General features: G+C 44.0%; 3 protein-coding genes across 14 annotated transcripts in view; 1 reads left to right on the top strand and 2 right to left on the bottom strand.

The window, feature by feature from the left end:
• smoc1 (SPARC related modular calcium binding 1) overlaps positions 1 to 12,299 on the bottom strand; it is a 43,350-nt gene extending 31,051 nt beyond the window's left edge. For 9 of the 10 annotated variants that reach the window (XM_086050479.1, XM_086050481.1, XM_086050474.1 and 6 more), the window contains exon 1: positions 5,491 to 5,814. In XM_086050479.1, the coding sequence (XP_085906605.1) occupies positions 5,491 to 5,616 (126 nt within the window). In that variant the 5' untranslated portion in view covers positions 5,617 to 5,814. Of the gene's footprint in view, positions 1 to 5,490; positions 5,815 to 11,304; positions 11,353 to 12,225 lie in introns of those variants that run through there. The other variant, XM_086050484.1, reaches the window with a different exon arrangement.
• Positions 12,300 to 12,605: 306 nt separating this feature from the next.
• ccdc177 (coiled-coil domain containing 177) lies at positions 12,606 to 18,309 on the top strand. Its single transcript, XM_086050473.1, has 3 exons — positions 12,606 to 13,231; positions 14,717 to 17,379; positions 18,021 to 18,309. Exon 2 carries the CDS (start codon positions 14,723 to 14,725, stop codon positions 17,069 to 17,071), a length of 2,349 nt encoding a protein of 782 aa, XP_085906599.1. The 5' UTR covers positions 12,606 to 13,231; positions 14,717 to 14,722; the 3' UTR covers positions 17,072 to 17,379; positions 18,021 to 18,309.
• On the bottom strand, positions 17,496 to 26,088 carry plekhd1 (pleckstrin homology and coiled-coil domain containing D1). Of its 3 annotated transcripts, none has more exons than XM_086050486.1 (13): positions 25,748 to 26,088; positions 24,665 to 24,758; positions 24,503 to 24,592; positions 24,293 to 24,369; positions 23,555 to 23,646; positions 23,430 to 23,482; positions 22,819 to 22,913; positions 22,100 to 22,193; positions 21,770 to 21,975; positions 20,707 to 20,839; positions 19,605 to 19,966; positions 18,607 to 18,805; positions 17,496 to 18,047 (listed from the first exon to the last, which is right to left on the bottom strand). In XM_086050486.1, the coding sequence occupies exons 1-12, from the start codon at positions 25,900 to 25,902 to the stop codon at positions 18,646 to 18,648; spliced, it is 1,611 nt and encodes a 536-aa protein (XP_085906612.1). In that variant the 5' UTR covers positions 25,903 to 26,088; the 3' UTR covers positions 17,496 to 18,047; positions 18,607 to 18,645. The 3 variants fall into 3 exon arrangements, with proteins under 3 accessions (XP_085906612.1, XP_085906614.1, XP_085906611.1); XM_086050488.1 differs by having other exon boundaries at positions 17,496 to 18,805; positions 19,605 to 19,748; positions 19,822 to 19,966; positions 25,748 to 26,084; XM_086050485.1 differs by having other exon boundaries at positions 17,496 to 18,805.
• Positions 26,089 to 26,136: the final 48 nt, after the last annotated feature.

Genomic DNA, 26,136 nt, shown 5'->3' with positions numbered 1-26,136 from the left:
TTTCCAGAGTTTGTTATATTATAGACTTACTCCAAAATAAAATGATTTGTTTTTTCCTCTATAGTGTATATACATAATAATATATCATAATGCTGAATCTTAAGAGGTGCTGCAAAGGGAAATTGAGTGAAACCGCCCAATAATATATTCAAAAAGACTTCTAAAGTACAGCCTGTGAATACTTACAGTATGTATCCAAGTATGAGTTCTTGCTTTTCTATTTTAAACAAATTTGTGAAAATCACATGTCGATTTTTTTTGTGGGCGGGGGGGGGAGGGGAGTGAATTGCTGCGAATACCTTTTGGACACATTGTAAATGTTGATGTGTTGAAAGTACCAGAGAAGTGACAATACAAATGTACCTTAACCGACTAATTTCCAAAGACAGCAACGGGCAAAAAGTAACGCTCATCATAAAACATCAGACATATATTAGTAGCACTCTGATGAAACGAGCAGAGGCTTCCAGCATCAGGAGAGGCAAATGTCAGATCTGGCTTTCATTATCCTGATTGGAACGGCAGACAATTGAGCATGAAAAGGCATTTTCCGAGGGTGAACTCATGTGTGATTGGTCACTGATGGAGTCGGCGTCCAGGACATCTGTCAATGGCCCGTAAAAGCCCCAAAAAGTGGAGCCCCGGCATTCCTAATGAGAGGTTTTGGCTCATAAAAAGCGTGCGTGTGCTTTGGAGCGTGCGCCTCCACCGGGATAAAATGATTCGCTGGCATTTCGCGGAATTTAGACGTTATGATTTGTACGTCTTTCAGTATTTCTGCCTCTACCCCGTCCGTTCTTTGCCTCGGTGCTTTTATTCTTCCCCTGAAATGTCTTTTTGAGAAGCCTAACGGCATCGCTTTGTGGGTGAAAAAAAATATTTGCGAAAAAAGCTGGGCCAAAGTATTTGACTGATTTACACTAAGGTGCTGATGATTCACTATTTAAAGAGGTACTTCATCACACTATGATACATGGCATGGATTTGTTTTTTTAGGCATTAAAGCATGACTATTCCCGCTGCCATGTGATTCAAGGACGGTTTACTTTAAAGTGGAACAATTCGGTTCGATTCAGCGGGATTATGAGTCAATTCAATGCGGTACGGCTCAGTTCAAGAGGGTATGATGCAATGAGTTTCATGTTGTCAATTTACAATATGAACGAACTTGTCAATATATATATATATTTTTTTTTGGGGGGGGTGCATCTCTCCTTATCTCAACACAATTCAAGGTTGGTACAACATTTCGATTCAACACCCACATCTTCGAAATCAAAACCAATTTTCCAATTCTAATCGGTTTTTGTAACATTCCGTTCTCACAGAATACGGTGCTATTTTCTTTGCTAAAAACATACAACCGTAGAATTTTTTTTTTTTTTTAGTGGGGGCTGGAACGGTTTAAATGCATTTCAAGTTTTTTCAATTGATATACGAGTAACTCAGTCAGTTACGAGCTTGGTCGTGTAACAAACTGAACTCGCAAGCCATGGTACCGCTACTGTATAATCTTACAATTTAAATGCAGTCCGCCGATCATGTCTGCTTTTATTAGCTTTAAAAATGAGCGAGGCGACGTGGGCCACATCTGGTCAAATTAGTGCCTTCGTCGAAAAGGCTGAGTGCTCAATTGTTTTTACCATAATCAGCTGTTGACAAATTTTCACACTTGTATTTACAGTTAACCATGTTGAAATTGTCTATGGCTTAAGGGCGGCGACAATTTGACCCTGGGACAGCTCGTTTGTGTTGACATCATTTCCTATGGGGGAAAAAAAAAAACCAAGTATACCGGTGTTCTCATCCTTCCTCTCAAAATGCCGACATGCGGTAACATCCCGCAAAAGCAGACTTTCCCTCAAGGCATACCTGCATCCACACACCTGTTGCCATTTACTTCACGACAATAAAACATCATCACCCGCTGCACATTTTCTGAGGGTATGCGCTCATGGTGGGTGCGCCGCCAGGAACCCCGCCTTGTTTGTTTGCGCTTTTGTTCGGTCACTTTACAGTACCGTCTATAACCCGGAAACTCGGCAACTCGCGAGTAATAAACCATCTAAGCCTTTCTAAAACTTCCCGTTATCCCACTTTCAGGGGGAAATTCCGGGCACCGATTGCATCACAGGAGAGGAGTGTTGCCTTTCACTTTTATTTGGGAATCAGCCAAGAGACAAATGTTGCATTCAAGTGCCTTAAGTGCCCTTAAATAGCTTTTCCTCTCATTCTCCAGACTCGCCTCCAAGCTCAACTTCATCAGCCAACGTGTACTATTATTATCATATTATCATTATTATTATGTTTGGAGGCCTTCAGATAGAGAGGTTGTTACACAAGTGCTTACGTGCGGCCTGAGCGATTCTTTTTTTTTTTTTTTTTTTTTTTTATATTTTACATGTGTTGTGAAATTGTTCCAGTGTGTGACAAAGTATGACAGTTGACCACAACTATTACACTGGCGATTCAACGCAACAAGCACTCATGATTATTCAGCAAAATGATTCGGCATTCATCCAAAAGAAAAGAGAAGGACTCTTTAGGATATGCAGACTGTAAAAACACATATTGGCACATTTATGCACAATAAAAATACTAAGTTTGAGTCAAATGTCAAATGTCGTCAACTATATTTTTATGGGAATGGGCGGGGTAAAGTCTTGGCCAACTCTGCTTTGATCATTAAGATGGGAAAGTTAAAAAATAAATAAATAAATAATAAATAAACTATGGCCAGCAGATGGCAGGATTGGGTCTCTTTTGGATGACATCACCGTGTATCAAAAACAATGCGTCGGCTTTTGAACACGGTGGACGTCTGAGAATTCGACCGTTACAAGTGGCTTGTGATTAACCAAAGTGTTTGTCACGTTAAATCTGATACAAAGAGTGTCACAAAACAAAGAAAAGATAACACAGATTATTTCAATTTAAAGTAGAAGCGATGACTGAATGTCCATGCATACACACATGCATGGCATGATGCACGCACACACACTACTAAATACTACTACTGCTAAATAACGTGCAACTAGTTTCTATAGTTTGTCAAATAAAATGTAAAATTGTTACCCTGGTGATTATTTGTAAATACATTATTTTGCCATCATAAGCACATTTTCATTGTTGTTGTTTGTATTTTACAGAAGAAAAGGGCTGTTCATTTTTTTGCGTAAAAATAAATCACAATATTCTGTGAATCTGTGAAAAGATCAGTCAGAATGCTCTAAATTGGCTGGCTCTCTTTTTTTTTTCTTTTTTTAAAGACGTAGCCAGGCTTCCCCAAAAATGAGTATTTCTCCATTACACCGTTACTATTTCACTTATGCTTTTATTGTATTTGAGGATAGCTTGTGCTACACGTATTTAGCATACTGTAGGAAATACTGTACATAGTGTACACATTTTGCATCTTGTTCGTTTGCTATCTGTCAAAACTTTTAGGGATGTTACTCTTAAAAATACCGGTACTGAAAATATGACGTATTGTCTAATTTTTTTTTTTTATGGTAAAGTATTGCTGTACTTTTGTAGTACCGATACTCCCTGCAACCTTACGTGAGACAGAGCCAATTTCCCCACGGCAAGAAATAAGCTGTAAAAATGTCTAGAATTCTTGATTATCTGGGGTATTTTGGTGAAATCATGACACAAACGTGTTGTTAAGACACCTGGGAACTGTTTTGATTTGCAGCAAAAAAAAACAATCATAATGCCTACTTTTATCCTCGCCTCAGGTTCATTTTCCATGGACACATTGTATGTTGAGTCAAAAATATCCTCATAACAATTGTCAGTGTGACCTTAAAAGATGTATCAATTACATTTTAGAGATATGAGCCTTTGTTTGCCTGATTTTTTATCTTTAAATTCGAGCAAAATTTATGATGCGAGTGCACTTCAGACCCCCACCACTAGATGGCATCAATTAATTACATTCACAACATTGGCCACTATCAATTCACGTTACTTTCCTTGCAGTGGAAGGATAATGCCGCAATTGGTGGCACCGTGGTAATGAATTATTAAGATAGTTTTCCATCAAGGGCTGAACGATTCTGAAAAATCATCTAATTGCGTTTTTTTCCCCTCAATCTTGTGATTGCGATTTAATACAATTACTTTTTCAAGGAAATTGTTACATGTCATTTTTAACGCGCAGCAGTACATTTATTTGCTTTACAATAAGCAATATCACATTTATTACACATAAATGTTTTGGTTGGTTTTGGTCTTATAAATTAGGCTTATACTAAAATAAAGACAAATGACTCAGGAATTAGCTTTAAGTGTACGGCAGCGCTGGCATGAGCATGAATTTGGGGTTTGGAGAGATTTTTACGCTCGAGATGTCCCAGAAAAGGACATACTTGGCATGCAAAGGGGTAAGGTATGTACTAAATGTTTACACTTAGTTAACAAAACAATATTATCCACCTTTTTCCTTCAGTGAAATGGGCATCCTGTGGCGTAATCCATGGTATTACATGTGTTGAACCACTAGAGGGCCGAGTATGCCTGTGAGTACATTGTTATTTTAGCAAACACACATGAAAAAGAAAAAGAAAAAAAAGGACTCTACAGTGTTGTTGCAGACAGTTAATAAAGTTGGCTCCATGGTATCGCAGAAGAGAACAGTGGTCTTAATTTTGCTGCTATTTGATCAATTGTTCAGCCCTATTGCCATCTGCCAATAGTAAATAATTTGGGTGTTTTCGGCTGTCGCCACTGTCCCATCATAAATTCACAAATTTACGTAATGTTCAGTGTCAAAAAGACTCACCCACATATGACTCCAGTTATTCGCGGGGTTTGGGGACTGGGCCGGCCCACGAATAGCTAAGTATATAAAGCATTTAATTGACGCCTATTATAATTGCATTGCAAATGCATCCATCACGGCTTTTGTTTGTGTGTTATTTTGTATTTTCGCCGTTTTCAGCCACTTTGTGACGTAATTTGAGTTTCCATCCCGCTCATCTTAAAATAAGTACTGATTCAGCCAATGACAGCGTCGCGACAGTTTTGCCAGCGGCTGATTGGCGATTGTGTTCTTGGCATCGGTTGCACAGTAAGATATTCAATCTAATCACCTCGCTAGGCACTTGCTTATTGCAAGGGTGCTCTGGAATGTAAGCCCAGCGAACATTTTTGACAGTTAGATTGATCGATAAAATTGTATTCGATTTTTTTTAACCCTAAAACAAATTCTAGAATCAATGCTGTTATTGACTACTTGGTAAACCCGCCCCCACCCCAACTATTTTAAATATTTTTTAAGTATGTTAGGGGGTCCACGAAAAGGTCAATCCGCGGCCGGCGAAACGCGAGTATCGGGGGTCTACAGTCCTGATAAAATGTAACATCCATTTAAGTAGACGCAAAACATTATGTATTTTAGGTCACTTTACTGAAAGTCAAACAAATGACTGTCACTGTGAAATAATGACATTGAAGATATTCTTAATTTGACCTGTTCCGACTCACCCGGTTGGCCGGCTTGTTGTGTCCGGCGTGGACGTGGGGCAGGTAGCAGAGGAACAGCAGGGGCACCATAAGGTGACAACAACAGGTCGCCGCGACAAAAACAACAACAATGCGCGAAGACAACATGGCAGCAGCGGGGTCTCAAATATGTTCGTCGTCTTCTTCTTCTTCTTCTTCTACCTCCTCCTCGCGTCAGCAGTCACATAATAGTGGCACGCGCGGGACGACCGTGGCCGCCACAGCTCTTGAGTGTGTTGAGTGTTTGAGCGTATCCACAGGTTGACTTTCTCTCCTCGCCGCAGAGTTTTCATTGCTTACTTTCGTTGAAAAAAAAGGAGCCCAGAGAGTGATTGACGTTCCGGTTCGACCAATGGGCGGCGGCGGGTTTCGGTCGAAGCCACACCCTCACTCCCAACCACAGGTTGGTGGAAAACAAGAAACACTCCACATTGGATATTTGTATGTTTCATTGTCGAAAAAGCATTTGCGGTAACAATTTAAATGCGTCATGTTAACATTTTGGTTAATGTAGCATTTAGCCAGTACCGGAAAATTCAAGGAGATATGTAATATCTTTCAATTCCAAACACAAATTAGTAGCTAGCAGGTTGTAATGAACAAGCTGACATTAGAATTAAGTTTGGTATCAGTTTTAGCATTTGGCAATACCACACTGCCAATTAACAGGGGTGTCAAACTCATTTTAGCTCAGGAGCCACAATCAACCCAATTTGATCTTAAGTGGGTTGGAAAAGTATATTTGTAGCCTAATAAGCTAGAGAAAACATTCACAGTCTTTGATTATTATTTTGTTGCAAATCTTTTTTTCAAATGACGTGTATGTACTGTATATTTTAGACTAAACTATTTGTTACTCAAATTAATAGATATTTATATTTGATAATTGATGAATTGTTTATATCATTTTTTTCATTTAAAACTGTCCATATATAACATCATATATATTATATTTTAAATATATATTGTATATAATTATATTATATGTATATATATATATTTGTATGTAGCTGATATAAATAGGAGCGGTACGGGAGTGGGAGTTATTCTGAACGGGAGCAGGACGGGATGGGAGTCATTTTCACCGGGACGGGATGGTATGGGATTTTTTTTCTGTGGGAGTGGGACGGGACAGGAGTGAAAATCCACTTCCGTGTCACCCTCTAATATACATGTTTAAAATCAATTGAAATCAGAAATTCGATTTTTGTGGGGGGGAATTAAAGGTGTACCGCCCAGGCCTATGTTCAAGTTTTGATTTAAACAACTGCAAACAATAAAGTTGTTCAATTTGGTGCTGATCCGGCTAGTCGGGCCTTGCCAGAGGTCCGCTCCGAGTGTCTGTGTTGCGGTTGAAGAGCAAGCACGTCAGCGTCGGCCATCAAGGACATTTTTAACTGATTGTTGTTTAAACGTTGGCTATCGTGTGACATAAACACAGAGAAGCTCCACGCGGGAAACTCAGCAGTGCAGTGGATTTTTTTTATACATATAAATAAATAAAAGAGACATTAAAAAAGCTCTGTTTATTTGGCTTGAAAGCTTAAAAAGCATTTTGGATCGCATGCAGGTACTTTTGTTGTGGAGGGGCGGGGGGGAGGTGGGGGTTAAATGCACTGCAGAGCCAATGAAGTGTCACACATATTCGCTGGATTTATGATGTGTGTTTTTTAACGTTGCTGGTCAAATTGACCGGTTTTGTAATTTTTTTTTTTTTTTTTTACGTTTTATTCGCTTGTATAAGTAATTCTTTGTAGCTAGGCTGGGGGAAGATCTGGCATTCTTCAGCGAAGCCTGGACCAGTGGCACATACTTGAATATTCAGCGAAGTTGTTGAGAGAAACTGTTTTCGGCGATGTGTCCGCTACATGCGCCTCATACACGGACCCGAACCAGGAGAATGATCAACATTAAAATACAGTAGCAAAGTTGGCCGAAGTGTTCAAATAAAAGTAGTTAAATAATGATTCCATTAAAATATATTGCACACAAAAGTTCCATTAAAAAAAAATTACCTAAAAAAATGGTAAATGTGAATGTACAGTTTAAACCACTGTAACATTACGTGAACATTTAATACAGTGATTCTTTCACCTACCACTAGAGGAAGCGAAAATGAGACGATGTCCCTAAATGCGCTGTATGAATAAAAATGTATTGCATTGTATTGTAAGATATTCTTTAAAGCGAAAGTCAACCCAAACGTGGATTTTTTTAGGAATATGTTCTATGCAGGCCCACTAGATGAAACACAGCATTCTGTTTGATATTGCGTTTGTGGAATGTGAGTTAGCTAAAAACAAGTGCATTTTGTTGCCTATCTCTGGGGCGGCCATTTTGTCACTTCTGTTGACTGAAAATGACATCACACACCCACAGGGCTCAGATAACGACCAATCATAGCTAAGCTTCAGAAAACAGGTGAGCCGTGATTGGTCGTTACTTGAGCCCTGAGCAGTTGTGTTGTCATTTTCAGTCGACGGAAGTAACAAAATGGCCGCCCCCGCAGATGGCTAAAAACGGGTGGATTTTGCTGCTTCACTCATATGTCATATTAATCCTATTGCCTTGTTTCAACCAGTGGGCTCGCATAGAACATATTCTTGAAAAAAAAATGTTTGTGTCCTCTTTAAGGCAATAAACCAAGATGTACAGTAATATTGAAACAAGATGTGAAATTCCTGTTCAAAATGTAATACAAGGTCAAAAGCTCACTAAAACTGAAAGAATCCACATTGAAGCATTTCATGATCTGTCCATTCTAAAATTTGGTCTGAATTATTATTCTTTTATGACGGATCTATCTATGCCAGCAACGTATGTTGACAGGCAGAATAATTACATTCTCTTCCACTAGATGGCAAAACATACCTAATTAAACTGCCCATCCGCTATTCTTTGCTGGTGGTGTACTGTGATATATTTCAAATGTAAAATACAGTATAGCTCAATCAAGGTTGGGAAACACAGTTCTCAAGTGCTTCGACGCCACGACGGCGTCCAGCGTTGGTCCTGTGAAGAGTGAGACCTCTGCTTGCCCCCAGTTCACATTTCCAGCTTTGCTTTGCCAACAGAAAGCTTTGCTGGACACTTTCAACAAATCCCCCCTCCCCCTTTTGACCCTTTCTCCAAACACCAACAAACCCCGCCTTCGACCACCTCCCTCCTTTTACCCACCCTGGCGCTCCCATGCCGAGACGGAGCTGTTAATTCAATCAGCCAAGCACTACGCTCAATTGGGCATCCATAAGGGCCCGGTATGGGCGCAAGGGGGCCCTGCGGAGGGTCGGGCACCCTCGTCCAACCCGGCGGGGGCTTTTAATTGCGACTGACAGTGTGTAAACATGGCGGTGAATAGCGCGGCGCAGGTGCAGGCCCGTCTGCTGACGCTGGCTGGTGCAATAGTTCACACCCGCGCCTCCCGCTACCCCTCCCACGCCGCACTTTGTTTTTAGCCTCAAGTGTTGCTTTGCCTACAACAGCTTTACACCCGGCAAACTTCCATCCCTGTGGGGGCCGGGCGGCGGATGGTACCGGGGGTGGGGGGGGATCACTTAAGGTGATCTCGTTAACATTCCTTCAGACGCTCCTGTTGGCCCGCACTCATAATCACGTCGCAGAACATCTCTGCACTCCAGCAACATAAATGTTACCAGGTAGAGATTCGGACTGGTGGGGAGAATCCCTCGATGGAGGATTCTAGTCTTTATTGTCACAAGCACAAATCCAGATTTCATCCGAAAGCCTGCACACTATCCAGCACCCCCTTTACTGGTTTACCCCTGGATTCTGGTGGAGTGGGCGGGTTTAGCTGCGGAAGGGTAGCATCGTCTTTGCCGTCCTACAACTAAGAATGCAGATGGATTTCTGTTTCCGCTTCATTGTAGGATCTCAAACTGTCTTGCCCCCCTTCTCAATCCTGCCAGCACAGGGTGGAGACGGGTTGGCACGGTTGGGGTTCAAACTTAGGAAGAGTAGCATCCTTTGACGACGGATTCTAATCTTTGCTGTGCGCTAACCAAAAATTAGGATGATTTTCTGTCTTGGGATCATCCAAAAAAAACTCCAAACTCTCCTGTAACCTAACCAAAAATTAGGATGATTTTCTGTCTTGGGATCATCCCAAAAAAATTCCAAACCTAACCAAAAATTAGGATGATTTTCTGTCTTGGGATAAACAGTTTGGCTTTAAGTGCTTCTACTCAACCGGTCATTTATCTGCCGGTTGAGTAAAAGCACCTATGGCTACAGCCAAACTGCGGCAGGATTTTTACTTTCTAGACCTGGATTTGACACCTCTGATTAAATGATCTCCAAACTGTCCCCCCCCCCCCCCCATTTCTTGCACTCCTCCTGGTACCTGCTGGCACCAGGTGGGGACTGGGTGGCATAGTACAGGTTCAGACTGGAAGGGGAACATCCGTGGATTAAAGGATTTCTTGTCTTTACCATCCCACAACGAAAATTCCAGATGGTTTTCTGTTTTCACCTCATTAAATGATCTCCAAACCGTCTTTCCCCCCTGTCCCGGTCCCACCACCCCCGTGAGCCTGAGTGCCACCCCGCCCCCCAAACACCCCCCCCCCCTTGCCGCTGCTTGCAATCATTCACGCTGACCCTAATTGTGCCAATTCCAGCAGCTCAATAGCTCTAATTACGAGGCCTCGGCTGAGGCTTTCCACAAGCTGCTGAACCGTCTCGGCCAACAAGTAGAAAACATCTACGGGGACAAAGAGTGTGGGTCGAGTGGGGCGGGGGGACTGAAAGGCGTGAGGGGTGCAGGGGTAAATAAAGGTTGACCCGTTGGCCCTTTTCAGTGCTTAAAAGAGTGCATTTGTGAAGCTGAACACCTGCACTCAGCATTTAGTGACCATTCTGTAACTGAAAACGGACACAAGCAGGGCTCGTTTTGAGGTAAAATGGAGGGCGTAATCGTCGTTGAGTATACATGATCGCAATTTTCAGATACCCCCCCCCCCCTCAAAATGACACTTTTCTACTAATTAGTGAGTGCATTGCTTTTAGGGAAAATCTGACAAATTATCCAATTGTACTTAAATTCGTGTTTCTTGACAATTTGACATTGCCGCCTATTGGCCTGGCATGCAAATTACACTGTCGTTTTTCTTTTTGTTTTTTTAAAGAGTAGAATAGCTACATGTACAGGTTACTTTTTTTTTTTATTAATGAAATGTTCTGTATTTACAGCACACATTTTGACACTGACAAAGTAAACCTCATGAAATTCGGTTGAGAAACACGCAAGTTCTGATTTATTTTCAAATGTACCTGCAATGCCTTTGATGAGAACGTTGACCCCACCAAGGTGGCCGCCACGTAAGCACATCATTTAGCAGGTTGCCACAGCACGCTGTTGTATCTAATTTTCTATAAATATCTGTGGTTACACCCAAAGTTACTGTTGTCAATCCATTTACTACCCTGTGTGAATGCTGGGATTAGACACTAAAACAGGTATGGAGTTCACCTCTGCATGAACTCACCAGTCCAGGCTTCCAAAGACAACAACGACAACAACAACAAAACTTGACCCGACCCCTATGACCTCCACTCAGCCCTGGTAACAAGCCAGCCACCACGTTCTCTGTTGCTGATAAAACTCAATTAAAGTGGCACTGTTCCCCTCGGCTTGTCACAAGTTTAGTGGGTCACTATGAAGCCCTCACTGGAGAATACACGGCGGATTAATTTTACGATTATTAATGTGTTTGTAATTTATCTACTTTGAATGTATATTATATCGGAAATGCACTCAAATGAACTTTTTGTACATACGGCTTCTCCTTGTCAAAGACTGCAGAACTTCTTACTGTTGTTAACCATCTGCAAGAAAAAAAACAATATTGTTTGACAGAAAGACCAGCTATATTGGATTAGTTTAAATAGATGAGAAAGATAATAAAATGATTCGATAGACAAGTGCTACAGTATAAGTTGACAGTAGCAAAGAGTGTACATGTCATCAATGAGGCTTCAAGGTGTTTCATCATGGCACTCCCAGTTTAAGTTTACTTTTGAATTAAACGTAAACACACAGAAACACAGAGAATTACACAAAACACAGCAATTTGAGTAATATTGCATATGTGGAATATGAATTAGGCAAAAAAAAAATCCACCCATGTTTATCCTTCTCAGGGGGCTGCCACTTACTGGCAAATGAAAATGATGCTAAGGTAACGACAACGGTTCACCTGTTTTCTGGGTTTGGTCATGTGACATTAGCAAGAGTGTGATGTCATCTGTAGTCGACAGCAAGTGGCAGTACAAGGCAAATTGGCAACCCCGAGATAGATAAAAACGGGTGGCTTTTTCTGTTTAATTCATATTCCACACAATATTAATTACAATACCATGTTTAGACTCGTGGGGGCGCATAGAACATATTGTATACAACTTTTTTTTTTTACTGCCATTTTAAGAACGACCTGCTTGTTGTTTCATGCTAACATATACCAAATACCATCGACATGCTAATGGTTAAGAGTTACAGATGTGGTTTTAATACCCTTTAAGCCAGTGGTTCCCCAGCTTTTTTTGGCTTGTGTACCCACAAACCTTTTGGAGTTTCCCCTCACTCTTACATGTTGATGACTCTCCAAAAGTAGAATATAACCCAACTGAGTAAATGACAATTACAGTATTTGTTTTAATTTGGTTTTCGCCCCACATGTAGACAAACAATATAATACTCACTGTCATATTCTTTATCCCCTACGAATATTACAGAAACTTACTGAAGAAGAGAAGAAAAAAAAATACTATTGTTCTTCGTTTGTGTCTACATGACCATATTATACAGCACTGCCTCCCCGTGGCCAAGGTGGGCACACCAGATGTTTAAGTGTAAAGGTTTTCAGATTTAAAAAAAAAAAATTTAAGTATATGATTGGATGGATGGATGAATGGATGGATGGATGGATGGATAGATAGATAGATTTTTTTAACAGCAAAACACATTCACAACTAAAAACAAAAAGAGGATTTTTTTTATTTAACTTACGCGTTTCGCCGCTGAATCAGAACACTGTACACTAGTGTTCTACTTCTCTCTAGTGGCCATTCGGTGTATTACACTATCGTTGTTTTGTCTTGCGCGATGGACGACAGCTGCTGCCTTTCACGATCGTTTCGTTCGATCCATTCATATCATAACATATCATGCACACATAATTTGAGAAATGCATTTAAATGGTCTCTACGTGGAGTAATTCTTCTCACTTTAACGTAAGCAAGAGATCATCTTCTGGAAGGATCTCTGATTGTAGGAAGAATCTCGCCCGCACGCGTCAAGCGAGCTGCATGTTAAAAGCATGCAAGAGCCGCGCAGGCATTGGTCCAGAGTCGTCACTATTGTGAGCATATTGAGCTAAGAGCAGGCGGGGCCACCGCGGAGGCTGAAGCGAAGCGGGGAGATGCTTCAGCACCAGCGAGGACTCGGGACACCATCGTAGAAAAAGCACGCATTTGGCTGGACTGTTTTTGCTGTCGAGTGGAACATCAGCTGGAACTATTCATTTAATATCATCCGCCGCCACCTGCGCGTCCGGTTGTCGAGATGCTGAGGCGGCGTGACGCACAGCGGTGGTGGGGGAGAAGAGGGCCGACAGCCAGCTGATGTTATTATGCGGGGAACGTGGCCCGCTGGACGGATTAAAGGGGAACAAAGCACTGCTTCAAGCGACGTCTTGCACACTGGCAGGTCAGCATACTTGTTTCAAAAAAAAAAAAAAAAGAAGATTCATTTGGAATGTGAAAATGTACTGTCCTCTTCATGTTTTGTCAGTGGGAGTGTGGGTGGGGGTCCGAGGCCTTCATTTTGCTGTAGCAGGTTCTAGTAACGTCTGCTAGGCCTCTCTATTGGGGACATATTATAGTCACTGAATTCGCCTATTCGTGGATTTTTTTTTTTTGTGGGGTTTTCCTTGAACCTATTCTCCGTTAAGTCGCTGAGGAGTTTCATTTGGACGCAAGTAGTGCTTTGCCGCCATGGGCAATTACAAATCTTTTGGGTGTGTCAGTGCCTATTCTCTGTGAAGCTCCCTTTTTAGTGTACTATTTTTAGTGAAATGCCTAGTTCCCAAAATGTACATATGTCATAATTGGACTAATTTCATGGATAGGGAACGAGGCTTATCGCAAAACAGAAAAATACGCAAGTAATTGACGCCCAATCAAAGCTGTTTGCAATTGCTTATGGATGCCACAAAGTAGCGGCAAAGCACTTTTTTCTGTTACTCAAGACTATGACAAAATGAAGTTCCTTGCCTCTGTTCAATAGAAGTGCTTGGCCCCAAAATGCCACGAGATGGCGTCAAAGGATGAATTCTATACTAGACATGGTTTTGGCCTTTGCACATAAAACAGCAAATAGGTGAGTATTTCAGCAAATTTCAGCCAACCCCTCCAAAAAAAAAAAAATCTTCAAATTTGCAAATGCTGACCCACAAATATGCAAGGGATCACTGTCCACAGAAACGCCACTGTGTCAAAAACAAAAGCTGCAGAGCTGCAGTGTTGTTAGCATTATCAGCAGCACAGAAGCGATTTTGTATTTTGTGACGTCTACGCTGCCATATGCATGGATCCTGTTCGTTAATTGACATGGAAATTAGCGGGTTTGGTCATGAAGCGCTGCTTCCACCGGTAAAAATACAATCCATGTTTTGTTTTGTTTTTCAGTATTAATTTGACACAATATTTTGGGTTGTTTAACCCAAGAATTGGGTCGAATGAATAATCAACAAAAAAAAAAACAACAAAAAAAAATTAGGTTGTTCTGTAGTTTAGCTTTCATTTTACCCACCATTTTGGCTTTATTATGCAAACCCCAAAGTCCATTTTTGACCCAGTTCTTATAGTGTAAACATGGTATTAAAACACCTGGGGTACCGTTTTAAATTGCTTGGGTTGGCATGGCTTGCGTATGGCAGGATGAAACCTTTTTTTTTTTCATGATTCACTTGGCCTAGTAAATCAGCCAAAAATAGAGCTTCTGTTACAGGATGGAGGCTGTCACTTCCCTGGAGGCAGAAAGTCTCATCTGCAGTAAAAAAAAAAAAAAAAAAAAAAAAAATCATTTGAGTGCATGCACATGTGCAAGCATGCATGCATGCATGCATGCAGGAGGCAACCCCTCCCCCGCTGACCACCTAATTGAACCCTCTTTGCTGTTCCTCCATCTTAGCCAACGATGGTGGACCCCTCCGAGGCTGAGGAGCAGACCGCCAAGTCCATCGCCCCGCAAGTGGGCGCCTCCACCGCGGTCACCGCAGACCAACGTTTGCCGGACCAGGCGGATGGCGCCATTGCAGAGGAGGAAGGCGACGTTGGCGACTTCCAGACTCCGCCCACCGGCAGCTCGGAGCCCAGCCCCTGCCACACCTCGTCTGCGGCGGTCCCGCCGCCGCCGCCGCCGCCGCCCCCGCCTCCGGAACCCGACGGCCACCTGTCGCCCAAGCTTCACCTGGATTTGTACAACTTCGACTCCCCGGCGGCCGAGGGCAGCCGTTACGTGTTGACGAGCCCGCGCTCGCTGGAGGCGTGCGCCCGCTGCGGCGTCAAACCGGTGGAGCTGCTGTCCCGCCCGCTTTCCGACTTCGCCCGCGAGGCGCCGGGTCGCTCCATGCGGGTGGCGACGGGTCTATACGAGGTCTACGAGCGGGATCGTCACGCCAAGCTGCGCCACTGCAGGGAAGAGCGGGAGCGCATCGTCAGGGAGGAGAAGCGGCGGGCGACGCAGGCAGCGGTCAACAGTTGCGCGCCGGCGTCGGAGCAGCACAAAGTCACCACTCAGATTCCGACACAAGAGACCTCCGGCTCAGCTAGTGATTCGGTTCCGCCTCCGAAACCGGGACCGTCGCTCCAAGCTAAACCAAGCAAAGTCGTTTCCACAGGTCCCAAGCAGTGCTCAGGTAAAAATCCGCGATTGGCGCCAGGCGGTCCTCCACCGGTAGTCCGCAAGTCTTCTGGGGGCAAATCCTCCAGCACGTTCCCCAGAGCGACGGCGAAAGCTCCCGTCTTCGTCAGAGCCAAGTCGGCGCTGACGCCGTCGGTGTCGAAGCCGCCCAACGGCATGGCGAGAGCGTTGTTTTCGCAGCACAACGGCCACTTTCAGCCCAAGGGGCGAGCGAAAAGCCACTCCTTGGAGTCCCTGCAGAGGCGGACCGAGCCCGTCTGCTCGTCCGCCTCCAACACGACCACCTGCACCTCCTCGGAGTCGGGAGCCTCGTCGTACAGCTGGGACGGGCCGCGGGACCACTGGGCCAAAGCGTCCGGCCCCCGCGCTCGGACCCTGGCCGCGTTCAACTCCCTGATGGGCCGCAGCCTCAGCCTGGGCGACCTGAGCCACTCGCCGCAAACCACGCAGAAGGTGGAGCGCATCGTGAAGGAGGTGAAGCGGCGGGGCCTGAACGCCGTGTCGGAGCGCGACCGCAAGATCGCGGCGCTGATGCTGGCCCGGTACCAGGAGGAGGACATCATGAGCCAGACCCGCTACGTGGCCCACCTGCAGTGGGACAGCGAGCGGCGGACCGAGGAGCTCCGGCGGGAGCACGAGGAGCGCACCAAGCAACGGGCGGTGCGGGAAGGCCAGCGGCTGTGGCAGACGCAGGTGTCCACGCGGCAACGGCGGCTCAGCCGGGAGGAGCGCCGCTCGGCCGCCGCCAAGATGCGGCAAGCCGAGGAGAGCGAGAAGCAGTGGCGCGAGCTGGCGGAGCAGCAGGAGCGCCAGCGCCTGCGCAGGTTGCAGCAGGCGGCGCGGGAGGAGAAGCACAAGAAATCCCTGCAGGAGCAGAACCTCAAGGCCCTGGAGGAGGAACGGGCGGCGGTGTTGGAGCAGGAGCGCCTGCTCCTGCGCGAGAAGCTCACCATGGCCGAGCTGAAGCGGCAGGAGAAGGAGCACCAGTCCCAGGAGGAGCGGCGGGGCCTGAACAAGGCGGAGCGGCGGCGCCACGCCGCCCTCATCCAGGAGATCACCCGGCGCGAGCAGGAGGAGTGCGAGGAGGCCAAGCGGCTGGCGCGGGAGAAGCTCAGCCGCTCCCTGGGGAACTACGAGCACATCGTGGAGCGACGGGGCCAGGAGCTGCGGGAGAAGGCCAGGCGCGAGGAGGAGCAGATCCAGCGAGCCCGCCGCGCCGCCGAGAAACGGGAGCGGCAGCAGCAGACGCAGCTGGAGGCCCGCGCCCGCGAGGCCGACAAGCGGGGCCGGCAGGCGGCGCTGGCGGCCGAGGAGCGCGCCAAGGAGAGAGCCCGGCGCGCCGTGGAGAGCCGGCGGGAGAAGGAGCGGCTGCAGCGCCTCAACCGGCAACGCGTGGAGGAGGAGGAGCGGCGGCGGCGGCGCGAGCTGCTGCAGTCCATCGAGCGCAAGCTGGAGAAGAGCGAGCAGATCTTCAAGGAGAAGCGCGCTGTGCTGGAGAGCGCTCGCTCGGTGGCGCGCGCCTCCTTCCACGTGCGGGATAAAGTGCGCGAGGAGACCAACGGCCGCACCTTTGACAAGATGGCGCTGGAAGCTCAGCTCAAAGCTGGCCTGGATGACAAATAGGACCACTTCTTCAAAGCTTTAACTTCCCCTCGCCCCTTAAAAATCTTTTTCGTTTACGCTCCCATATCATCAGAAACTACAGCCCGGCCCTCTTTCGCGCCTCCGCGACGACGGAGGAGGCTCTCGAAAGGGGAACTCCCGCAGGCAGAACATCATTAAAGGACAGGGACAAAAATTAAATCAATAAATAACGGAGGAATTCTTCCGGGAAATAACGCTCGGGGCCGGATGATGAATCACCGGACGTCCCCATCGTTCCCTCGTACGCTCGGTCTGCCATGCGCAAGCGCACGAGCTAAGTGCTACAGGTAACCACTTTGTCTGGGAAGGCTGAGAAGCATCTCTGTACTTTTCCGTAGTGACAATATTTAAAGGTCAGGGCGCAAGCATTGATGTGCATAACTGTGATTAAAATGCGATTAGGTCGTTGGTAGACAGCGGTTTAATCGCTACAATACAATTCAGAATGTGTCGTCTGCCGTTTGAATCTCGCCCCCTCTTTTTTTTTTTTAATTATTATTTCTATCTTATTTTTATTGACATAATATTCCATTTAACAATTCCATAACATTTTCTTTGCCAATTTAACAATGAACAATAAATGGAAACAAAATTAACCCCCAAAAAATATGTACAAACAATCAGACACCCCAGTACAATTCCACTATAAACAAAATGTCGACAGACTTCAATTAAAAAATTTAGAATAAATCGCACCGAATTTTTTACCTTTCTTATTATCTACAAACTTCACAGACTCAATGTGACAATCAAAATCAATCAAAAAAAAAAAAAACTTAAAACATGGCGTGAATTTAAAGAATTTGGCTTTTTGTGAATATGACATTTTCCTAACAAAATAAAAAGACCAACAATATTGCAAATTTGTGTATCTTTGAAAACAAAACAACATTAGCGGCTAACAGCGTTCCCCTGTGTGTCATTTCAGGTCCGTGAGATGATGAACCTAGTCATCCTGGGGAAAAGAAGAACTCTCATCAAACTGAACAAATGCAAATGAACCATGTTTATACTTCGGTTTTTTGGTGTGCGAGGCTCAAAAGACATCTTTATTAGCATCAAGGCAGTTTCGTTTGTGTCCCCCTAAGCCCCCCGACCCTTCCCCGTTCCTGTGTACACAAGTTCGGTTCAAGAGTGGCTACAATTCAAAACGGAATCAGTCACGGCAAGAATACAATCCAATCAAAAGAATAAAGAAAAAAAAAATCTTTGATGAATTTGCCTCATCTTAATAACCGGAGCAATTTTCGACCTTAAAGCGGAAGTCGACCCAAACATATTTTTTTCAAGAATATGTTTTGGTTCAGTTGTTTTACACTTAATCAAATGTAATCGAGTTTTTCTGTCTGACTGCCCAAGGGCCCTCGCACATCCGAAATCTACTTTAGACTATCTACTGGAATAATCCACTACAATGTAACCCTAATGCTAACGCGGGGCCATGTTTGTTGTTTACGTTCTGACCTCACAGGCGTGTTTTCCCCGGCGTCTTGAACAAACGCGGTCACGTCTACCTCCATTTGGAGAAATAGTCCGTCCGGCGTCAGTCTTGGTCAAAGCTGGTGGTGGCGTCCTTGCGCACTATGATCTTGTAGACGCTCTCCCGGAAGTTGCTGTCGGAGGTGAGGCGGCGCGCCGTCTCCCTCAGCTCCTCCATGCTGCTGCCCACGCCGCCGTCCAGGCTCGCCGTGGCAAATGACTTGGAGTGTTTCACTGGGGGAAAGTAAAAAAAAAATAGTCACGCAATAGTGACGCACCACCAGTGTACCATATTTATACTGTATATTTCACGTCTGGCGCACCTTCACAGTGTGCTAAATTTAACATCCGACACATCTTCAGCGCACCGTATTTACACATATAGGGCTCAAATCTTTGTGACCGGTGCGCCGCGCAAACCTGTGCGGTGGCGTGTTAAACTGGGTATTGGTATTTTTGCAGACATGCGCAAGTCTGTGTATTTAAAAAAAAAAGAAAGAAAAAAAACAGGTGGTTTGCACTATCTACAAAAATTAGAGGCCTTAATTTCTGTGCCAAATTTAACATCTGACGCATCTTCTATATACCATATTTAGCTATTTGATATGACACACCTCCGACGTCCCAAATTTAACAGCCAACGCACTTCCAGTGCAGCAAATCTAACAGCTGACGCACCTCAATGTGCCAAATTTAACCTCCAACACATCTACGGTATTTACATATTCAATGTCTTCACTACGGCTGGCTCAGCTGGAGCATCTCTGGTGTACCAATTACGTATTTAATATCCGATACAGCTCCAGCGCACCATATTTAATGGTTGATACCCTTCCATTGTGCCAAATATAACTCCCAACACACCATTGGTTTCATTTAATTACATATTTACATATCCAATATTTATCAGCTGACGCAACTCCGGTGTGCCAATTTAGCAAATGACGCACCTGCAATTTACCATACTTGAATATTTTGGGCCTTAATCAATTGCGTGCCTTATTTTAGACTTAATGATAAGTGTATGACTTACACCAGTGTCGTCTTGAGGATCTCCTCTGGACGCGGCAGCTCTTGATCCTGCGCGCCGCCGCCTTGTGGAGGTAGACGGCGTTTTTCATGATCGCCGGCAGCTTGGCTTCGATCTCGGCCGCGCAGATGCACTCCTCGAAGAAGCCTGACCAACATCGGCGACAACGTCAGAAGGAGGTTCACAACGCGCGTCGTCGACGCGGGCGAGCTCAACTCACGCCTCAGCTGAGTGACGTCACCCCTCATCCTCTGGTCTCGCTCGCTGCTGCGGTCCAGAGAGTCCAGGCCTTTCTCCAGGTCTTGGAGGGCCTCCTCGGCCTGCTTCAGCCTCTTCTCCAGCTCCATGCGAGACTCCATTTCTGCCTGGCAACGAGGAGTTTAAAGGTGAAGGTGAAGAAGTCATTAATAACAATACAGTTAAGATAGGAACCAGGCAATGCCTGCAAATAGAAAAAAAAAACAGCTAGAAATTGACTTCCCGCACCTTTTTGTGGGGGGACATATATAATTTTACAAGTGACAGGCATTACAAGTGCCCTAACTTGGAAGTTTTTCAAATTACGAACTTCAGACATTCTGCCACAAGATGGCGGCAGGCGACTTCACAACATCCGGGTCACATCGGTGTAAAAATGATCGATTTTCAGACTTGTGATGTTTGCTCCACAGATAGTACAAAGATCATTCCCATCTGTAGTCCATCTATCTTTAGATTTTCCTCATTGCTATTGAGGGGATTCTGTAGTTTATTTTCCTCAGGATTTATTTTTTCATTCATTGCTCAGCACGCAGAGCCAACTTTTACATGGTGACCCTAATGTTTACACTGAGGCCTTCAGATCAAGCTAACAAGCTTGCGTGTCTAAAATTCAACCTTTAAAAACAGTTTATTTACAAAGTATTAGCACTTCTACTCGATAAAGGATCAGCATTTCTTTTCAGCAATTCTTTGCACTTTACTGCATTCCTTGAGAAGCGGGTATACTACCAGATATTTTCAATGGTATTTATTTGGCCATTGGATTTTAGTTTAGGAAGACCATACCATTTAAAGCGGCAACACGTGACTGTGCTAGCGGTACATGCGTGAGGGTGTGTGTTACCTGCAGCTCGGCCTCCGTTTGCTGCTTGTCTGCGGTGAGCTGAGAAAGCGACTGCTGCAGCGTATTGGCCTGCGACGAGTAAAACTCCCGCTCCTGCTGCAGGACTTCTGCCCGCTGCTGGTTCTCGCGCAGTCTGGGAAAATACAAAAACAGGAGATCAGATCAAGAGATTTAAACAGTGGACCGCCGAGATGCTACCATCCAATACAAGCGCTTTATCAAAAAAAATATGACAATACAATTTTTGTCAATTTTACATTAACAGCTGACGCAGCGCCAGTGCGTTAAATTTCATGTGCCTCGACAAAACGTGCACAACACGTAACAGCAAAAACAACAACACATGATCAGTGCTTCCCAATCGATATAAACACGCCTGGAAGCTGACACTCGATGCTTGTGCTTGTGTAGCGATCAATGGCGTTTTTTCCATTAGCATTAGCATTAGCAGCGTGTGTTGTAGATTTCGAGCAGGGGCGGGCGAACGTTTGTGTGTAAGAACCACATTTGATTTTGAGAACCGACAAAAGGGCAAGATCGATCATAGAGGATTTTTTTTCAAGTTAAAATTCAAGTAAATATATTGTTTTTATTCATACAAAATGTATAAACGTTTTTTTTTTAATATGCAACCCTGGAAAAAAAAATAGAAAAGAAAGACACAAAAGTAACACATTGGACCTTTTTTGGTATTATTTTAATTTAGGAGTTACGTTTTCAGTAGCTTGTAGATTTAAGAAAACACAAAAACAAGAGTTGTATATATGTGAAATATTTTCATTATTTTATTATTTGCAAGACATCACTTCGCTCATTTCAAATTCTTGAGGTGAATGAATCTAAATGAATAAACATTTTTAAATAACCAACCTTTGCAAACACGGCTAAACGAAAGGTCATAATTCATGCTCATTTACAAGTTCATTATCAGTTACGAACCAACTACTTAATACAATTAAATATTAAATGTTTATCCGATAATAATTGTCATTATTTACAATAAACCTTTTTTTAAACGACGGCATAAAAACAAAATCAATACGAATGAAAAAAAATGTCTTACTTCTCATCCGCCTGCTCCTTCTCCTTCAGCAGCAGCTTCATCTGCTCCTCGATGTGGTGCAGATCCTGCAGGAGGTCCGCGTTTCCCAGCTCCTTCCTGCTCTCCACCACCTGCTCCTCATCTTCTGCCTTCTCCTCCCCCTCCTCCCCCTCCTCCTCCTCGGCCTCCAACAGCTCCAGAGTTCGCCGCTTCTCCTGGGAGAGTTGCTGCCAAAACAACCGAGAGGTTTTCCTTCCCCACCGATCTCATTGATCCTGAACGGCAATGATGTCACGGCGGCGTTGTTGGATAACGTGTTACGTCGCTGTTTTTAATCAAGTTGTCACGTACCTCGATGGACTTCTGCAGCATGACTGTCAGGCCGCTCAGCTCCTCCTTCTCACTCTCCACACCTCGCAGAGACTGAGTCGTGCCGTCCAGGTCGCTGTCGGAACCAAAAGCAAATGACCAGTTTTGTCCTGCTGGACATCCACACAAGTAGAAACAATACTTTATGAAACTAGAACTATAATTGTGTTTTTGTCTTTGTCACTAAATATTACAAATGAGTTTTTGTGATTCATTCCAACTGTATTTATTTTTGGTATTGCTGTACCTTCGTACGGTAGAAGAAGGTCAAGCAGTTGTTTGAGAATTACTTTATTACACAATACTGAGTCACTTTTTTTCTTTTTTTTTTTTTTTTAATAATCTTGCACTCAAAAAAACTCCATATATTAAAATGGCAGTTAACCCAAACATATTTTTTTCCCAGAATATGTTCTATGCATGCCCACTAATCAAAATATGGCATTCTGATTAATATTGTGTTAGTGGAATATGAGAAATCCAAGCGTTTTTAGCTAGCTCAGGGGGCGGCCATTTTGTCAACACAATATTAAACCGCATGCATAGAACATATTCTGGAAAAAAAAAAATACAATATGTTTGGGTTTACTTCCCGTTTAAAATCACCCGCCAAGAGGGGGGGGGGCTACTGTATAATTTACTAAGAAATAAATCCATTTCACTTGACAGGGTCTTTAAATCTGTTACTGTAACTTCCTTACAGTTTAATTTGCTCCTGCTCGGTCTTGAGCTCCATCACTACTTCCTCGTACTTCATTTTCTCCTCCTCCAGAACCTGATTGAGACGCTCCAGTTCCTGTTTAAAAAAAAAACAAAAAAAAAACACAAACACACACAAATATAAACATGGTTGCACAAAAGAGAAATCATTAAAGCGCAAGTCAACGCAACCTTTTTTTTTTCCAAGAATATGTTCTATGCAAGCCCACTAATTGAAACAGGGCATTCGGATAAATATTGCGTTTGTGGAATAAGTGTTAATCCACTCGTTTTAGCCATCTCTGGGGGCGGCCATTTTGTCTTCTGCCGACTGAAAATGACATCACAACTGCTCACAACGACCAATCACGGCTCAGATTCAGAAAACAGGTCAGCCGTGATTGGTCGTTGTGAGCAGTTGCGATGTCATTTTCAGTCGACAGAAGACAAAATGGCCGCCCCCGGAGATGGCTAAAAACGAGTGGATTAACTCTTATCCCACCAACGCAAAATGAATCAGAATGCCCTGTTTCAAGTAGTGAGACTGCTGGGAACATATTCTTGAAAAAAAATCTGTTTAGGTTGACTCCCGCTTTCAGAACAAAAATCTTACTTCTCTCTGTGCTCGCTGGTGGGTGAGCTCCTCCGTCTCCTCCATCAGCTTATCTGCAGGAGCAACCCAATGAATGGCAACATGCTTTCAAAAGACTTATGCACACATACACATGCACAAATGACCTAAGTACTCCTGCTTCTCCTTGGCCAGCTGAAGCCCCTGAGCCTCCAGACTTTCAATCATGGCCTCCCCCAGTTGAGCGTTCTTCCACGTGCTGTGGACAAAAACACTCGCAATCATCTAAAGCACAAAAGTTATGCACAGTGGTGTGCAAGCAAGCTGTTTATTACCACTCTCAATTGAAGTTTATTATCAAACTAAAGGGAAGAAAAAGGGAATTACACTTTGTGTATTTAAAACAACCGCATAACTTTAGCTTAAGGGTCTGCTAGCTTAATGGATCAGACTGTTTTTGGTTATGCCAAAACTTTATTTATTTAAATATGGGTGACAGTGACTCATTTGGCTGTGCCGGGTCACATATAGTCTTTATCCTCTACGAAGAACCACTAATATTACTGTCTCCATGAGTATCTGTATTATGCTGCCCCCAGGTGGCTAAGGTGCACAGCACCATCTCCATTGAAGTGAAGCAAAAAAAAAATTGTAAACATTTTTAAAATTATTTTCATTCACTTGAAATATGTCATTAGTGTACATTTTCATACGACAATATTATAGCGCGCTAATTCTCTTATGAAACCCCCACAAAAACTGTTGAGTGGCATTCCCATTCATTTCAATAGGGAAAGATGATTTGTGAAATGAGTGTTTTGAGTTACCAGGGTGGTCACAGAACAAATTAAACTCCTATCTAAAGGCAACGCTGTCTAAATAACGAACGTAATGGAGTTTCTTACACTTTGCCCGACTCCTGCAGCATCTCCATCCAGTGCAGCTGCTCCTCCTCAGACTCAGCAGCCACCACGACAGTGCCCTGGTTGACACGACAATGTTACACTCTCCGCCTTGACGTAATTTCGAAGGAAATCTTTCAAAAATGATTCCGTTACTATTATTCATCTTCCAATGCGGGGTTATAATTGTTGATCATATTTAAAAGCAGTCACCGAGAAGTCTTCCAGGCTGATAACGAGGCCGAAAGGCATGCCCATGTCCTCTGTTGCCGACACCACGCATCCTCCCAGAGGAATCACTCCCTGAAACAACAAAGGCGCACAATGAGTGAGCGCATTTCCCCGAGGGGAGGCCTCAAGGTGACAGAAGTTGACCTTGGGGTGGATGTTGAAGATCCTGCTGCTCTCAAAGCTTCTCTTCTCACTCTCGGCGTAGTAGAGCAAAAAGCTGTCTTTGATCACAAAGAATCTTTGCAAGACAAAGCAAGTGTCACTCAAACTCATCCCAACTTTATTCATAGGGCACTTTAAAATAACCAATGTTTGATGGATACAAAGTGCTGTACATGGAGTAATAAATAGTCATACAATAACAAAAACAGACAAAACTAAAATAGATATGTAAAAGATTCTTAAGTGTCTGCGGTGGTTGAATCAGAGAGAGCTAACGAGAACTGCTGCAATATTACTTTTCCCCATCTTGAAAATTGATCTCTAATCATCTACTTTACTAATCTGGCAATATGAATGTTAGGGGAGGCGGAAGAAATACTATTTTAATGTTTTAATACAAATTTTCCCCCTAAAAAATACACTTAATCTGGCAATATTAACTTTCTTTATGGGGAAAAATATCTACAGCAACAAAATAGAGCTCAATAAACACGATTTTCACAACTGTCCCACAACCCAAGAATGAGGATTTTTTTTTTTCTTATTCATACTTAAATTATTTGCACTTTAACACCTTGTTTTAATATTGCAACATTTCCTAAAAAACTAATTGGAGGATGGTTGTCTTTGAATATACATAGTTTTAAATCAAACACTTCAAGCTCACTACTTTTTTTGTTGTTGTAACCCTTTCCCACTCAACAAAATTAAATTGATGGAGTCTCTTAAGTAAAAGTGCGCGATTGCATGACACAAAGTGAGACGAAAAAAACAAAAAAACATGCTGCGACCTTCACCACCCGCACGAACGATCCCAAAGAGCAGGCTTGCAAATTGACTGAGCTGTGACGTCTAAACGGTTACGTCACCAGGATGTTGTGTTTACGTTCATCCTCTCACCATGTTGACAATTATGACATGAACTGAAGTATTTGTTGCTTCGCGCGGAGCGGAAAATCTTTCATAGCGGATACCAAATCGATCACAAATTCTAGGGAGAGCAGTTTGTAACATTTTGAATCTCAAGAATAAACGAATGCAATAGTTGTGGGAAGTTCTTCTGACCTGCGGGACCACTTGGCCGAGGGCCGTCCGAAGGGTCTCTTCCACAGGACGCCGTGCAGCTGCACCTTGGCGCTGATGTCCAACGCTTCCGAGTCCGACTGCTCCATGGACGACCAGGGCGAGAACGCCGAGCTTCTGGACGAGGACGGGAACATCCCGCCCGGCTAAAGAGGGGAAAAAGGGGGGAGGAAGAGGAGGAGGGAGGCGCTGGAAACTGAATCACATACGTGAGTCCATTTGAAAGAGAAAATCGTCGATAACAATTAACCCGCTGCACACGTGGATGCTAACAAATCCTCAATAAGTCAGTGAGGCGAAAGGATGCAGATGCCAATACGCTCATCAGCTGGAGGCATGGTGGGAGGATAGAGTGGAGAGGTGGGGGGGGG

Source organism: Filicampus tigris, chromosome 13 (assembly GCF_054856515.1).
Source record: "Filicampus tigris isolate MCC_2025a chromosome 13, RoL_Ftig_1.0, whole genome shotgun sequence".
Taxonomy (NCBI): Eukaryota; Metazoa; Chordata; class Actinopteri; order Syngnathiformes; family Syngnathidae; genus Filicampus; species Filicampus tigris.
This window is presented reverse-complemented; position numbering and strand designations above follow the sequence as displayed.